A 15,559-nucleotide genomic window follows, 5' to 3' on the forward strand; every position below is an offset into this window, starting at 1 on the left:
CTGTGCTCTTGTCTAGCTGATGTCTGACTTCCTTGGTTTGTGAAAAAAATATTATATTTAAAATGTATTGCATTATCAGGACTAAGTTGCATTCATAATCAGTTTTAGGAAAATAAAAAAGACAAAGTAAATGTCTGATGTAGCGAGGGAGGTCTGACTCTGCACTGTTTATTAAATACAGTTATTCCTCACATTAAAAGCCATACAAACCACAGACCAGAACACAAATCAAAATACTTCCTCTGCTTGAAGTAATACTTCTCTTTTTTTTCTTCTCTAGATGCTGCAGGTTGAGCCTTTGTCCACATGAGGGCAGCCATTCTCTGTTCCAGTGAAGGAGCCATAGTCAAAATGAAACCAGTTGAACCACCTCTTATTTACTGTAAATGTTTGAAAAGTGAGTTTTCCATTCATGCTTTATGAGTTATTTCATACAATCAGATAGCTGACAGAACAGATGTGTGCAAAGTGGAATGAGACTGACTGACTTGTCATCTAATGATGAACTAAGTCATTTTATTTTCATCATTATTCATTCAACTCACACAGTTCCTTTTAAAGTCCTTGTGTCCCATTCAAATGCAGGCAAATTCGGATTTGGGAGACGTGCCTTAGTTTCGTTTTTACTGCTCTGATGCATTTGAATCGCAGGTGCTCTCCTGTGTCTGTTTGTTTAGGGAAATCACTGCAGCCCCTCACCTGTCTTCACCTCCTCCAGCATCCAACGAACTTCAACTGACAAAACCCAGGTAAGAGTCTACATTTGGGTTTCTTGCTGTACTCTTGTAGTATTTTTACAGCCTGGGAACAAATGTGTGCCGTGGATCTTGTGTCATTATGAGTGGAGAATAGTTTTATTCACACGTTTTCTGGGATTATAAATTTGTTCAAACTTTTGTTTTTTTTAAAAGAGATTTTGAATGTTGCCTTAAGCAAGCCTTGTGACTTTCTGCCACAGTGTTGAGTTTCTGCGAGGAAAACAGTGGTGTGAAAGCAGTAGGCTGAGAGGAGATACACTAATAGAGTCACAAGGCGGGACAATAGGGAACTGTATGCGGGACTACTGGAGTTGCCTGGGGCTCAACAATTTTTTAAATGACACTCCACATTTACTTTGAACTTTTTCCTGGCAGACCACCAGGGCGACTTATATAATTTCTTTTAGATGGGAGACATTTCTACTCTAAGTATACACTAAGTCTCTGCTGTGAATACAAATATGATCTGTAACTTAAAACCCCCTCAAATGATCATTTTAATGCTAAGTCTGTGACTGAAGAGCACACTGAAGCAAATAGTTTTTTCAAAATAAATGTATAGTGTGCTTTTCCACGGCACATGCTCATGAAGTTTAAGCCCCCAGCTATATTTTGGTTTGTGTGACCCCCTTGTTTTGCTCCCTCTCCCACCCCTGAAAGGAAAGCTTTGTGACTTCTTCTCTTCCTGAATGCTTTAGTGGCAACAGAACTACTCCGACAGCATTCTTTAAGGAAAGAGGAACTTTTTTCTTTTGTTGTCCTGTGACTGTGGCGAGTGTTCAGCTCTGTAGTTGATCTTAAAGTTTTGAAATCTTTGGGGGAATTACAGCTAAAAGGATTTGATGAAAATTTGCACAGAACTTTTTGAAAAGAAAAGGAAAGGAGGTGAGTTTTCTTCTTCATGTGACTTACTTCATGTTCACTTTAAACGTAACATGTACATAATGTACATCTTACACTTTTTGCTTTTAAAATGATAAAATACATAAGTGACATAGAATATTGTTTTGTTGGTGTGACAAAAAGAAAAGGGTCATTTGAACAGACACTTTGAATAAGAGCACAACTTTAGTTTAATTTGTCAAGATAATGGCTCCTGTGTTGTGGACACTAAGAAACTCAGTCTCCTCTTCAGGCACATGGTGATGTTTAGCGGAGTTCTTCATCTCAAGGTCATCGGGTCATCAATAGCTGTTCTCACATGCTCCGACTGTGACCAGGCCATGAAGGATTGTGAATTCTCGGGGAAAGGTATGACAGAGAAGTCTGTGTGTGTGTGTGTGTTTGTGTGTGTGTGTGTGTGTGTGTGTGTGTGTGTGTGTGTGTGTGTGTGTGTGTGTGTGTGTGTGTGTGTGTGTGTGTGTGTGATGTACTGTGTACAGTCTACATAATTCATCTGGCATGTAGGTATGTGTTGTAGATTTCCTAATTAAATTGTTGTAAAGTGTAATGAGCTTTACCATAAGTCAAGATATTTGATTTACAATAATATAAATATTGACCTTCCCTTCCAATTCTGAAATTGAAAGAAATGATAAATGGTCTGTATTTATATAGCGCTCTTCTAGTCTTGGTGACCACTCAAAGTGCATTCACACACATTCACACACACACATTCATACAGAGCTTTCGCTATCACATATCACTCACACACTGCCAGCACAGCCATTCAGGGAAATTTGGGGTTCAGTATCTTGCCCAAGGACACTTCAGCCCACTGAATCAGGGAGCCTGGGATCTTCTGTTTAGTGGACGACCCGCTCTACCTCCTGAGCCACGTCCGCCGCATGAGAGCACAGCATGCATGCAATATTTACAGTAGGCAATTTCTGTATGTATATGAGCTTGCATACTATAGTCTCAGTATACTGGACTGGAATCATGGTCAGAAACAATGAAGAATAATGATGAAAGCAGCATGAAACTCATAGTGGTCCAGGATGTTCCTGTAAACTGGTAAGATGCTGCACTATGGAGAGAAATTAGATGTCAATAGTAGTTCCAAATGCTTGTTTTATGTTGTTCATAGAGATTCAAGGCCCTGTGTTTAGTGGCTAACTGAATTATTAGGAAGTGGAGGCTTACGGACATAGTTTCTACTTGCAGGGCTAGTTGGTGAGCAGCCGTAGCTGGCATGCTAGCTGCCAGCCATGCACTCTAGCACTAGTCAGTCATATAACCTTTTCAAGATACAAGAATTGTACATAATTCTGTAATTTCTTAATTCGGCATAATAAACTCTTGCTACCACTAGCGTAACAGTAAGTTCACATTGATAATTACCTACGTCAAAGAGGTTATGTTTTCATCGGCGTTTGTTACTTAGCAGGATTATGCAAAAACTTCTGGACGGATTTCCACTAACAAAGGATGGAAGGATACAGAATGCACCATGGAAGAAGCCATGCCATTTTGGTGTTCAGGGGGCGGATCTAGGATTTAAAAAAATTTCGTTTACATTTCTGTTGATTTCTCAGAGAACAATTCATGAATTTAAATTAAAAAAAATCGGGCATGTTTAGGGGACTGATATTTATGAGTGTGGGCAATCTGGTGGATCTAGTGAATTTAAATTGGCCTTGGTGGGTATGACTGTGGTGTTGATGCAAGCTCACACATGGCTGATGACCTTGCCAGTGTACAGCAACTGACCCCAGATCAGATTGAGGTTAGTAACATTTTACACCCCAGTGCCTGCTTATGGCACATTAATCCTGAGATAGTAGTTTGTAACGTGGTGTATAAATCTGAGGGGGATGCTGACCCTCGCTTTCCGTCAACACTAGGTGGTACTGTCAGTGATGAGGAAGAAAACTGTTTTGGTCTTCAATACAACCAGAGAGGGAGGGGGAGAAGAGAGAGACCAGTTGTTATAATGAAAATGATAAGAGTGACATTTATAGATGGTATTAATGATAGCAGCACCAGTTAATTATATTGATAAAAAATAAATGATAATAATAATAATGAAAGAGTGAGAAGTAATAATAGATGGGGGGGGGGGGGGGGGGGGGGCATACTCAAGGACAGTCAGATACTTGAATCCACTCTGGTGTTGTCTTGGCTGTTTATGGATCAACTTATTGTCCTGCTGAAAGATGAACCAAATCTCAAGTTGTGTGCACTTTACAGCAGGTTTTCCTCATACCAAAGAGCTCTCTGTATTTGGCTACATTCATCCATCTCCCTGTCCCTGCTGCTTAGAGGCCTCCCAACAGCTTGGTGCGGCCACCACCATGAGATCGTATTTGCCAGGTTTAACTTGACATAGTTTATAGATTTCTGTTCAAATGGTTACATTTTTGTCTCATCCTTTAAATGTTTTTGACAAACAGGTTGTCATGTGCCCTTGAGTCAGAGTGGCTTTTCGCCAACCATGCATCCTGATTTATAAAGTGCTGCTGAGTCACAGCTGTGGTTGGAAACTCAAAATAATCTCTCCTAATCACTATTCCTTGACCCCGATGGAAAACGTCACAACGTCAAGGAAAGATGTGAAGGAGCAGCCGTAAGGAGTTAGGAAAGGAGAACCGCGGTGTGTAGAAAATCCGACTCCACTTACACTTGGTGTTTTTTTTTTTATCAAACCAACTTTATTTATTAAAAATGATACAAACAGACCAACGACTGTACGATATAGTGATAAACTCGATGATGTGCAGAAGTGAGGTTTCCTGTCCAATGCAGAGTGACACCTCCTAACTAAAGATAACTTAATAGTTCATACACAGGGAACATTTAACCATCATTTACTCACAGGAAGTCACAACAGAATAGATTTTGTCGAAAATAAAATCAAAACAAACAAGACTGAAACATTGAACGACATGAGGAATATTCAGAACGGACATTGTAAACATTTTGTTTGTGCATTCCGCAATCAGGGGATTGAAATGACTTTTATATTAGTATTTAGTTCGGATGACAATTTTATATATATATTTACTTCTGAGGATGATATTGTGACCCATAAGTTCAATATACTTGTCACTGTGACTCTTGACTGGAGAGACGTGACAGAGAATAAAATCAGGACCTCGACAATCATGTGAAGATTCACATCAGTTCTGGATCAACTCATGAGAACAGAACAGCTGTTTTATTTTTATATATTTACGTCGGTCTGTCCAGGTGCTACGAGGTTTCATCGCTTTAAAGTTTGCTGCCGCAATGAATTGTGGGACAGCAACAGGATGGTGCAATGTTTTTTATGCTAAAGGAGATAAGCTGAAATACGTCTGGGTCATTTTTACTAAGTTTGGAACCTTCCTAAGCAAAATTGATTTTTTGTATACTCCCACGGTCATCATTTAAACAGATTCTTCCCAGCAGAGGACTTTTGAAGTTCTGTTAGAGTGAACATTGAATTCTTTTTGACCTCCTTAATCAAAATCCTTATTGCCTTATTACTTAGACCAGCTGTAAGAAGAGTCTTGGTGTTTCATCAGTTTCACTATTGAGGCTACTGTGCTCCTGTGATCACTCAAACCTTTAGAAATGATTGTAATACCTATACCCTGATCTGTGTCTCACTGCAATATTATCATGGAGGTCGACAAAGAGTTCTTTGGACTGGCTTGTTTTTTGTCTTGACATACAGTGTGAATTGTGGGACGTAATATAAGCAGATGTTTCTCTGTCTAAACATTCCAATTGGAAACAGGTAGAGAGAAATATTGCTTCTAGTTCTAGACTCATCTCAAGAATAATGAAAGCAAAGATGATGCTTGTTACCATGTGCAGGGTCCACAGTCTGAATACTTGGTTTTTCTTTATGTTTCCATTTTCTAAAGAATCTAGATGCATTTTTGTAGATCAATGGACAAAATGCCAGTTTAATTTTTATATTATTACAATTGAATCCACGACTCAATAAAGTGAGCAAAAGGGTCTGAATACTTTGTGGGGCCACTGCATTAACAGATTCATTAATTCTGTACCCAGCAATGGTATAAATATATTTTGCAGTGCATGGATTCTACTTTTGCCTCTTGAGACTTGAGCTCTAAAATACATTATTGCATTATATTACGGTATCTCTATGACACTGTGGTATTAACAGAGGAGAGAGGTTGTTGTAGTAGCAGTGGCAGCAGAAATCAGCTGTGAAAAAATGTGGCCGAGGGTTGTGTATGAATGTTAAATGTTTATGTATGCAGTATGTTATTCATGCAGTAGATTTGCATATATATATATATATAAACATATACATATACATATACATATGTGTGTGTGTGTGTATTGTTTTTCTGTGTTTGTGCTAAATTGAGAGAGAGAAGAAGAAGAAGAAGAGAATATAGTGAGTATGTTGTGCACTTATCGTAAAAACAAGCCTTAGACAAAGTGTTTACTGCTGCTGTGCTTTTAGCAAATATCCATCTTTACCTCTGTGTCGTTATCACCCTACTTATTATGGATTTGCAAACAACACACACACACACACACACACACACACACACACACACACACACACACACACACACACACACACACACACACACACATGGGAAACCACCCTCTATACTCATTCCAATCGACACACTCGGTTTAGCTTTGTGAGAGATTTTGTGTTTGTGTGTGTGTGTGAGTGTGCCCAGTAGACTGAGTTATGAGCGTGAATGGAGCGAATGGTATTTGACCATGTGCATTGTGTTTTATGAGATGAGCAGGCGTTAATGACTCTGTCACCAGTAAATGGGCTCTGATTTGTAGCACAGCTGTCGCTCCACACTCTGATCAACTCGGGCCTTCTGGAGACACACACACACGCACACACTCACACACGCGTACACACTCACACACGCACACACACACAGAATTTGGAGATATTTAGAGCATACCCCAGACCTAAACATCCATATTAAACTATACACGCTCAGAGCCCAGTTCATGTAGATTGGGATTCTGGCACAAACAGTCTCATTAACGGGAGTTGTCGATACAGAAAGTAATTGCAATCTGAGGTCTAATCATGGAGAAATTACAGATGTTTAGTTGCAGGCAGCAGTCAGACATTAGATCTCATATCCAATCAATGCACCTATTCCTCAGAGTTGACACTGATCTATTGCGTAATAGTGGTATTGTGGCTTTGATCCCACAGTGTGGACGGAGTTATGCAGCAGTGAGGCACTGGCAGGGGCAGCAGGGTGGTGCAGTTACTCTTCAACTAGAGATACAACCTCCAATTTTCCAAGCATCCACCCTGCTGAGAAACCCTCCAAGGGATCTGCACTGTAGCTGAACCTGCACTCCTTCTGTTCAGGGTCATAAATGAAAAAAACAATTTGACTGTGTAGATCAATAACATATCACAACCGAGAAGCATTGTAAGCAAGCTAGTTTATTGATCTGGTTTTGTTTCCTATCTAAAACAGGCTGATGAAGAACTTTTCTTAAGTGCTGAAAGGTAAATGATTTAAATTTTAATCGTAACTGTTCAACTGGGCCCAGAGGCATTCACCGAAACACAGGGAGGACAATCCAGCCTGGTGTGATGTTCAAGAATATTTAAATGACTTTCAGTACAAGCTGTCACTCCATTGGCATACATTGATACCTTCAGCAATTTAACATTTGTTTTTAGATTTAAGTAACTCACTGGATTTCGTCTAATATTTATATTATTTGTTTGAAAGAGACACTCCATTGATTTAAATGGAAGTCCTAAAAAAAAACTTAAATGGAGTCCTGTCCAAGGTGTAGTGCTGATGAGTGGATTATCCAACTGAATAGTAATCCTCCTGATGAGTGTAATGTTTTGATGTGAACTTTATTGGTTAATTTTCATGGGGGAGGATTCAAAAAATTTGACATATACAAATTCCACAAATGTCTTTGATAGGGAACACAAATCTTGCAAACCGCTCATCCAATCGGCTTTAGACTTGACATGCATATTGTTAATGGCCCCAGGAAGTGCAGCGTGGAGTCAGTCAGTCATGGACTGAGTTAAACATGTCTTCTAATAAATTAAACCAGTGGTCAACAACTAACCACACGCGTTAAAACTGGCCCGCCAGTAATAATAGCCAGTAATAATATCTGTCCTGCCAGGTCATTTTGATTATGTGATTTTTATGGTTTCACCATATTGGACGGACACAGACATTGACAGGTGCTAGGATTGGGGTTAAAACAGTATCTGGTTGATCATAGGTCACTTTTGCAGTTTTGGAAAGAAAACAGCAACCCCCATTACCACCGGCCAATCAACAGCCCATTCTAAACAGACATGTTTTGAACAATCACTGCACTAGCTTGTTAAATTGCAAGTTTAAGAAACTACCCAAGGTAAAAGAAAAGGCCTTTAGGGATGAATAGTTAAATAACATAGTTCCTTCAGCAATGAAAGTAAATGAGGCCTTGAAAGTAAGTATGGTATAAAATACGTTCCCCCTGCAGCAACAGAAGCTGTCGAAGGCTTCACATGATGAAGAGCAACACAAATTATAGACATAAACCCAACAGAGCCCAAACCTTACAGGGTTTGTGATGAACTGGATATAAGGTGAAAACAAAGCAAACTACAAGTGCAACACATTTGTGTGAACCTCTGCAACAGGGTTTCATCTCCATTTTAGAAACGAGGTCTAAAGTTTTCAAGTGTTCAGCTGCTGGATGAGTCCATTTTTATTTAAATTTCAACAAATAAGATTCCTTATTCCTAAAATATCCAAATGTTGATTTGTTCTATGCTTTGATTTGCATGGGAATATGCAAATCTAATGTAAACAGCAAAAAAATTGAGGTGGTCTAAAGCTTTCGACTCGTAGTGTGTATGTTTGTTAGAATTGTTGGTTTAGTCCTCTGTCGTGGCCACTAAAGGCTGTTAGAGCGTTACCATTGTAACTTATTACCAGCAGATGTCACTGTTGCTAAGTATTTACCGAGCCTCTCAGGTCTTTCAGTGTTTTGCTTTACAGCCGTTGGCCCTCTTCAATTCACTGCATCAACTTAGAGACATTCAAACAGTCACATTGATCTGTCCATCTGTCTTGTTTACGCTGCAGCCTCCTAGCTCACTGACAGTGTAACAGGTGTGCCCTTTTGATTTCAGGAAAATGTCAATGCAATCTTATGCTGGCGTGTATGAAATGTGTGTGTGTGTGTTTGCGTGAACTTACAGCAGGCCTGTACATTATCAAGTTTGAAATGAATTGCCATGTTCTCTCAGTATCATGTCCTTTGTGTCTTTTACTCTCTTGTCTACTTCTCTCTGTTCATTTAGCAGTGTGCCGCAGCAGCAATTCCACTCATGGATGCTGCACCTTGTTGACTTTAGCCTCATTAGAGGGCCAAATGAATATGACGAGTTGTGACATTAGGCTACAGCTGGAACAAATGCGCCAGCCGCTCACTCTCTCAGCCCGGCCAATATTTGTCCCTCCATCTATCTCTCACACACACACACAAACATGTGCTCACTTATTTTCGGGGAAGGGCTCGGTGGGGTTGATGGGTTTGCAACAATATTGGAAATGTAGATGGGCCTGTGTTTTTGAATTGGATTGCACGCTTTGATGCAGAGACAGATTGTAAACTGTGATTTTATTAAATCCTTCATTAGGATTCATCAGTGAGATTGGATCAGAAAAAGGTCACTGTGCAGATGTGCCCCCCACCTCTCCTCTTTGCTCCATCCCCCCTTATATGTACCCTCCTCCCCTTCCTCTCTTGTTTACCCCTCTCTCTCCCTCCCTCTCCCTGCCTCCACTTTGTGAAGCGTGGGGGACTTACTCTCACCCACCATCTTTCCCTCATGCTCTCTCACTCTCTCTCTTCTCCTGCTAGCCCCGGCCCGAAACAAATTTGCGACGAAAATGGGGAAAAATGATCATCATGGGCCTGCTAGAGGAACACAAGGTGAAAGTGACATTATCCACCCCCCTCCCGCCCTCGATCCCCCTCCTCCTTCTCCACACCGCCATCAAGCCTGGCGCCAGTGGGACGCCTGTGCCACAAATCATTTGTATACTCTCATTTCTGCGAGCGGCCCGCGATGTTGCTTACTGCTTAGCGAGCAGATGACTTTCAGAAAGAGGAGTGAATTGGGAGGGAGGGATGAAGAGATGGGGAGATGAGGAAAGAGGAGCAGAGGGAGGGTGGTGGGAGCAGTGGGGAGGGGGGTGTGGCAATTTGCCGGCATGCGAGGACGTCTGTGGGAGTTGGATCTGAAATTGAGAGGGAAATTGTGTGCACCATATGTCAAGTTCTGCAAAAGAGATTTTCATTGTGCACCTATATTGTGTGTGTGCGTGTGGAGTGAAATATGTGTGTGTGTTTTCTGTTTCAAAATGAAGCATCTGGGTTGTTTATTGAATCACCTTCGCCATTGTCTGAATTCCCTGCTGTTATCACCAAAAGAGCTGCTGCCCCACTTAACTACAAGGAAATGGGAAATGTGGCGCACATATTGTCTCTAGCTAGTGTTTGGTCATCTTTGTCTCTCTCACATGTATGCACACACACACACACACACACACACACACACACACACACACACACACACACACACACACACACACACACACACACACACACACACACACACACACACACACACACACACACACACACTCACCCTTCCCCCACCCCTGCTCAGTGTGAGACATCATGATTCTTCTGGTACACTGAATACATTCTCCATGCAGTTTGAGCATTGGTCCATGCTGGCAAACATGTGACATTACCAGGAAAAGAGTGTTATTTCACCTCCAACACAGTTGCACATGTACTCCAATCCCCGGGTTCATAAAACAACCATAAACACACCGATCAGTACATGCATTTACAAATACACATTCACCTTCATGTGCACAAAAATGCATTCTGTATGCGTGGTGACCCAACCCCCCCCCCCCCCCCCCCCCCACACACACTCACATTAACACACACATGCTCAGATTCTCACATTAACACATAAATAAGTGTGTGCACACACTCATCCACACAAACATCACCTTACTGCATACAAACGTAAACGCCCTTTCAGTCTTTCAGCATCTCTCTCTTATCCCAGCCCACCCATCTACCCGACACACAAACACACATACACACGCTCACACTGTACACACTCACAGTCAGGTTCCTGTAGAGTAAATATAGAGCGGAGACAGTGTGGCACAGTGACCTGCAGAGGAACCCGTACACTTTGCCTGCTAGTTCCACAGGACCCTGTGCTTTCAGGAAAGCCATGCAGTATTCATGCCTCAGTCACAGGCATCCATGAGGCAGGATGGTTGAAACAGCAAACACAGTGGAAGTGCGCTGCAAGCAGCTCAGCAGGGCACTGTTAGCGTTACACAATACGCACCAAAGAGCCACTGTGTGTTTATTTTCTTGGCTGTGTTTGCTGTGCGATCTGTGAAGGGGAACGGCTTCTTTTCCCAAAGTGTAAACCATATTTATAATTGAGAATCCCTTTTTACACACTTTTATACACACATGTGTATGTGTGTGACTGCACGTGTGTCGTCATATGTTGATGTTTCATCTGTTTGTATGTGTCCTCTTTATGCTCCACTGCCTGCTTTGAGAAATGGGTTCATTCCTCATTATTACCCCAAAGGCTGTCTGGGTGGGGACTGTCTCACACACACAAACACACACACACACACACACACACACACACACACACACACACACACACACACACACACACACACACACACACACACACACACACACACGCACGTGCAGAGGGGGCTCCCTGTGACCCACATTCATCAGATCCAGCCCTGTGGTGCCTCCAGGGAGCTTCAGGGGAGTCATGCACCCACCATGATGCACCGTAGCATGGCCTTGACTCCGAGATAGGCAGCCCCTGAACCCGGGACCTTCCATCCTGTTCACGGGGACTGCACTTATCACTGCTGTCTGTTTCCACTCTCACAACTCTATGTTTGAGGGACGTTGCCATTGAAGCGATGAGATTAGAGAGTGGCATGGATGGTTGACTGCAGCATACCTGCAGGGCCACAGTGATCTCAATACAAATATTTTCTGCTTGTTTTATGACAGATTTGCTGCAAAAAAATATTTAATAATTACATTTTTTCTCAGTAAATGTAATTATGGTTTTTCGTCTTGGTGAATTGATTGTGTACACTAGTCCACGGGCCCTACAGTGCAGAAATCCCCCAGTACATCCCAGAAATCAATATACATCTCTGAGATGAGTTGTCCAGATAATTGCAGAACATGTTTTAACAGATTCTATTTTTAAACTAATCTTTTAAATCCAAGATGCTCTGGAGAGGAACACTCTCACTTTAACTCTGAACTGACTCCTGAAGGAGAAGTTCACATTTGTGCAGATATCTCGTAAAAACTATATTCACTCTCTGAACTGTACATGGAAACAGCTTTTTGGTCATCGTGACTGTTTCTCCCGCCATTTAGAGATCTCCAAGAGAGGGGGGGACAAAATCGGTTCAAAAACAAGTCCAAGCTCGGTCAACATGAGGTTAATATAGGATAGATTCACAGAGGAGTCTGTCTTAAGGCTGCTGCACACTAGAGGATAATCGGGACGATTTAGGACCTGATTCGCCCAATCAGACAACCGCGGGGGTGCTCCCAACCGGAGGTCAGTCGGTGCCGATTATCTGCCCAAATAATCTTGAAGAGTGAGGGGTTTACAAAATAATCTTAATGCCTCCCCAATCTGAAATGGTTAATATCAAGCATGTTTGATATTAACAGTAATCGGCTCCGACAGAAACCCACAATAGCCAATGAGAGCGAGCTGACTGGGAAACGTCACTTTGTTGGGTACTTGTACAACTGCGACTAAAAACAACAACAATACATCTCCAATTAACCATATTTTTACCCCCTCTTTTTTGTTTTTCCCTGCAAAACAGAACACACAACGTAGGTCCTCCTCCATGTTTGATTTTCTTGTGAAGACAAGTTCAATCGAGCGAGTGCTCCACACTCCAGTTCAGAACGTGCCGGTAATGCCCCTAAAAGTTGTTTGTCAACTGCCATAAAAACACTGAAGAAGAATCTTGTGAGTTTCTGTGAGATTCCAAGTCTCTGGAATCGCCACTGTGAAATCTTTTCCTAACGGCAAGTGTGTGGTCTTACGTTCAGGCCAAATCGTCCAGTGTGTGTGTTCCTGACAATTATAAGTTTAAAAATCATTTAAATCTGTCATTATGTCTGTGGTCTCCCACATTTAAAAAATCGGTCCAGAAAACTCCCCTAGTGTGCGGCAGCCTTTACACTCACATTTCTGCATGTACAGTAAGAAAGTAAGGAATCATAAACAAAAGCAGTTTCAGAATTCATATAGGCACCTGACCTAAAAAATTGCAAACCTATATTTTAATGTGATGTTCCAGCAGACTGCCTACCTGGCTTATTTAAAACTCCCTAATGATGCTGCCATGCTGATCAGCAGGTGTAATGTTTACCATGGGCTGCATCTTAGTGTGTTAACATGCTAACATTTGCTAATTATCACGAAATAGAAAGTGCAGCTGAGGCTGGTGGTCCTTTCTTCACTCTGCTTGTGAGATTAAGTTCTGGATGAATTTTAAATTTGACCTGATGACAAACTATTTAATGAGACTACGTTGACATCAAATTAAATAGGTGAATGAATGTGAGAAAAAATCACATTGACAGCTCTGCTATTTTTTCATTTTAACATGCTTGACAGTTAGGTTAATATTACAAGAATATTCTGGGGTACAGTTTTTTTCCTTTATTAGATAGTTTATATTTAAGTGTAAGTTTCCTCGCTGTGAAACAAAATGAACCAAACAAATGTATTTTCCTAATGTGCCAGCATTAAAGATCCCGCACATGCTGACTCCACTGAGGACTGCAGCTTTTCAAGGCTCAGTCAGCAAAACACACAAAACCTTTCTTCGACACACAAACAAAACACTGGAGTCTAATGAAAGCAGTAACAAGGTATTTAAACGCAGTGTTACATAAGGGAGACGGTTGTCTTTTAAAGCTGGGAGATAAGAGGGGTTTCTTGTGTAGCAGCACAGTCTCTCCTTTATGCAACGCTTTGGGTAAAAGTATTGTTGCCCATCTTTCCCAAAGTCTCACTGAGTCGACAAAGTTTGTTTATCTCCTCATTATGGATGTGAGATGTATCTCCCACAAGCACACAGTGTCTTAACAGCCGCTTTGTTTGAGCTCAGGTGTCACACAAAGTTGTCTCATTCTGCAACAGAGCGCCACTTGTGACAAACTGCAAACTTTTCAACCAACTTAGAGAATAGGCACTTTGATAGTTGGTTCTTTAGCTTGGCGCCTTCCTTTCTCAGACCAGGTGGGCGCCATTGAGAGGGAAATCTCTTCTCGGAGGGTGTAAGTTTGGGGTTGTAACTCATGAACGGGGCCGCTTTGAAAACACACAGGCTGCTGAGTGAGTGAGTTTTGCAGACACTGAGCTCTTTGCTGCTGCGTTCTTCAGCCCTCATGAATAATTCTGCAGCACCGCTTGTCACTGTCGTTGTTGTTGTTGTTGTTGTTGTCGGCTGTGGTGTCACTCCTGTCTGAGAGAGACGGGGGAGACAGAGGAGTCTTTACACTTCAGTCTCCTCTGCACTTCCTCTTTCATTCACAGGCAGAGGAAGCGGTCGGGCTGTGTGCTGTATGGGAGAGAGAGACAGAGAGAAATCATGTCTGCCCGTCTGACATAATGGCCTGTTTGTGCCCCCGGTGCTGGTTTGAAGGAAGGAGGAGACACCGGAGACGCAGGCAGGGAAGGAGCAACAGAGGCTCTAAGTAAATAAAAAACTCTTTCCTACTTGTTTTTCTATCTTTATGTCCAACAAAAAAGTGATTATTTGACAATTTGGAAAACAGACTAGTTAATTTTCTCTTTGAGATTTAATTGATGAAGAGTGAAACCTCTCGTGTGGGTCTTTTCAATGTGAAGCTGAAGCCAGTGGCTGGATATCTTAGCTTTGTATAATCAATGGAAACAGGGAGATACAGTTAGGCTATATCCACAGATGAAAATGCATCAACCCTGCTATGGATATTCCTGGCGTCCACACTACTCTGGAGTTTTAGAGCTGCTGAAACAGAGAAGTTGCTGCTGGCCCTATTTTAGTTTGAAAACTCCTGGGGCCGCGTAGACACTGACGTAGACACGCACAACAGCTTGGGTCTTTCGGTCACAACGTAACTTTTGCTGATTCGTCAGGTTCCTATCACATGTCCCCTTCTATTGATAAGATGAGTGGTTTGCGATATAAATGCGCTCCACATACAGACAGACAGATGTACGATGTACTTCCAGACATGCACGGAACTCAGGAGATTCTCAGGACCGTTGATGAGCTTCGAACATGCAAAAGACACAAAAATGAACAAAAAACATCTGCAGAAAAACAGCAGAGCCACACGCATAGAAGACACCAACGAAGATGTCAAGAGAGTTTGTGGGGATAAGAGCCAACGCTGGTGCCGATATGCTGTGAACAAAATCACGTGATCTCTGCAGTGGAATTATTACGTTACGTTTGTCTGCTGAACACCCCCCCACCTGAATCCTGCGGAGGATTTGATGCCGTTGTGAACGCGTCTGAGCAAAGAATTTCATATTTTGTTCATTTCTGGAGCGAAATAAGTAAATACAACACCTGCAGCAAACAGTTAATAATGTTAACATTAACCATTCTCGACTTCTTATTTCATGAACTTAACATGATAGTCAAAAAAACTGTCACTGTGGCATGTACACCACAGTGGTAAGAAAAGATTATTTAGCAAAAGAGTTTATGATCTTTTATAAATGGAAAGAAATAGACATCCTTGTTTAGATA

General features: G+C 41.7%; 1 protein-coding gene across 6 annotated transcripts in view; it reads left to right on the plus strand.

The window, feature by feature from the left end:
• The first annotated feature begins 677 nt into the window (after nt 1-677).
• Nucleotides 678-15,559, plus strand: part of myt1b (myelin transcription factor 1b) — a 111,824-nt gene continuing 96,942 nt past the window's right edge. For 5 of the 6 annotated variants that reach the window (XM_034592011.1, XM_034592012.1, XM_034592016.1 and 2 more), the window contains exons 1-2: nt 678-749; nt 1,894-2,009. In XM_034592011.1, coding sequence (XP_034447902.1) covers nt 1,898-2,009 — 112 coding nt within the window. In that variant the 5' untranslated portion in view covers nt 678-749; nt 1,894-1,897. The remainder of the gene's footprint in view (nt 750-1,893; nt 2,010-15,559) is intronic. The other variant, XM_034592013.1, reaches the window with a different exon arrangement.

This window comes from Hippoglossus hippoglossus, chromosome 7 (genome assembly GCF_009819705.1).
Source record: "Hippoglossus hippoglossus isolate fHipHip1 chromosome 7, fHipHip1.pri, whole genome shotgun sequence".
In the NCBI taxonomy this organism is placed as follows: domain Eukaryota; kingdom Metazoa; phylum Chordata; class Actinopteri; order Pleuronectiformes; family Pleuronectidae; genus Hippoglossus; species Hippoglossus hippoglossus.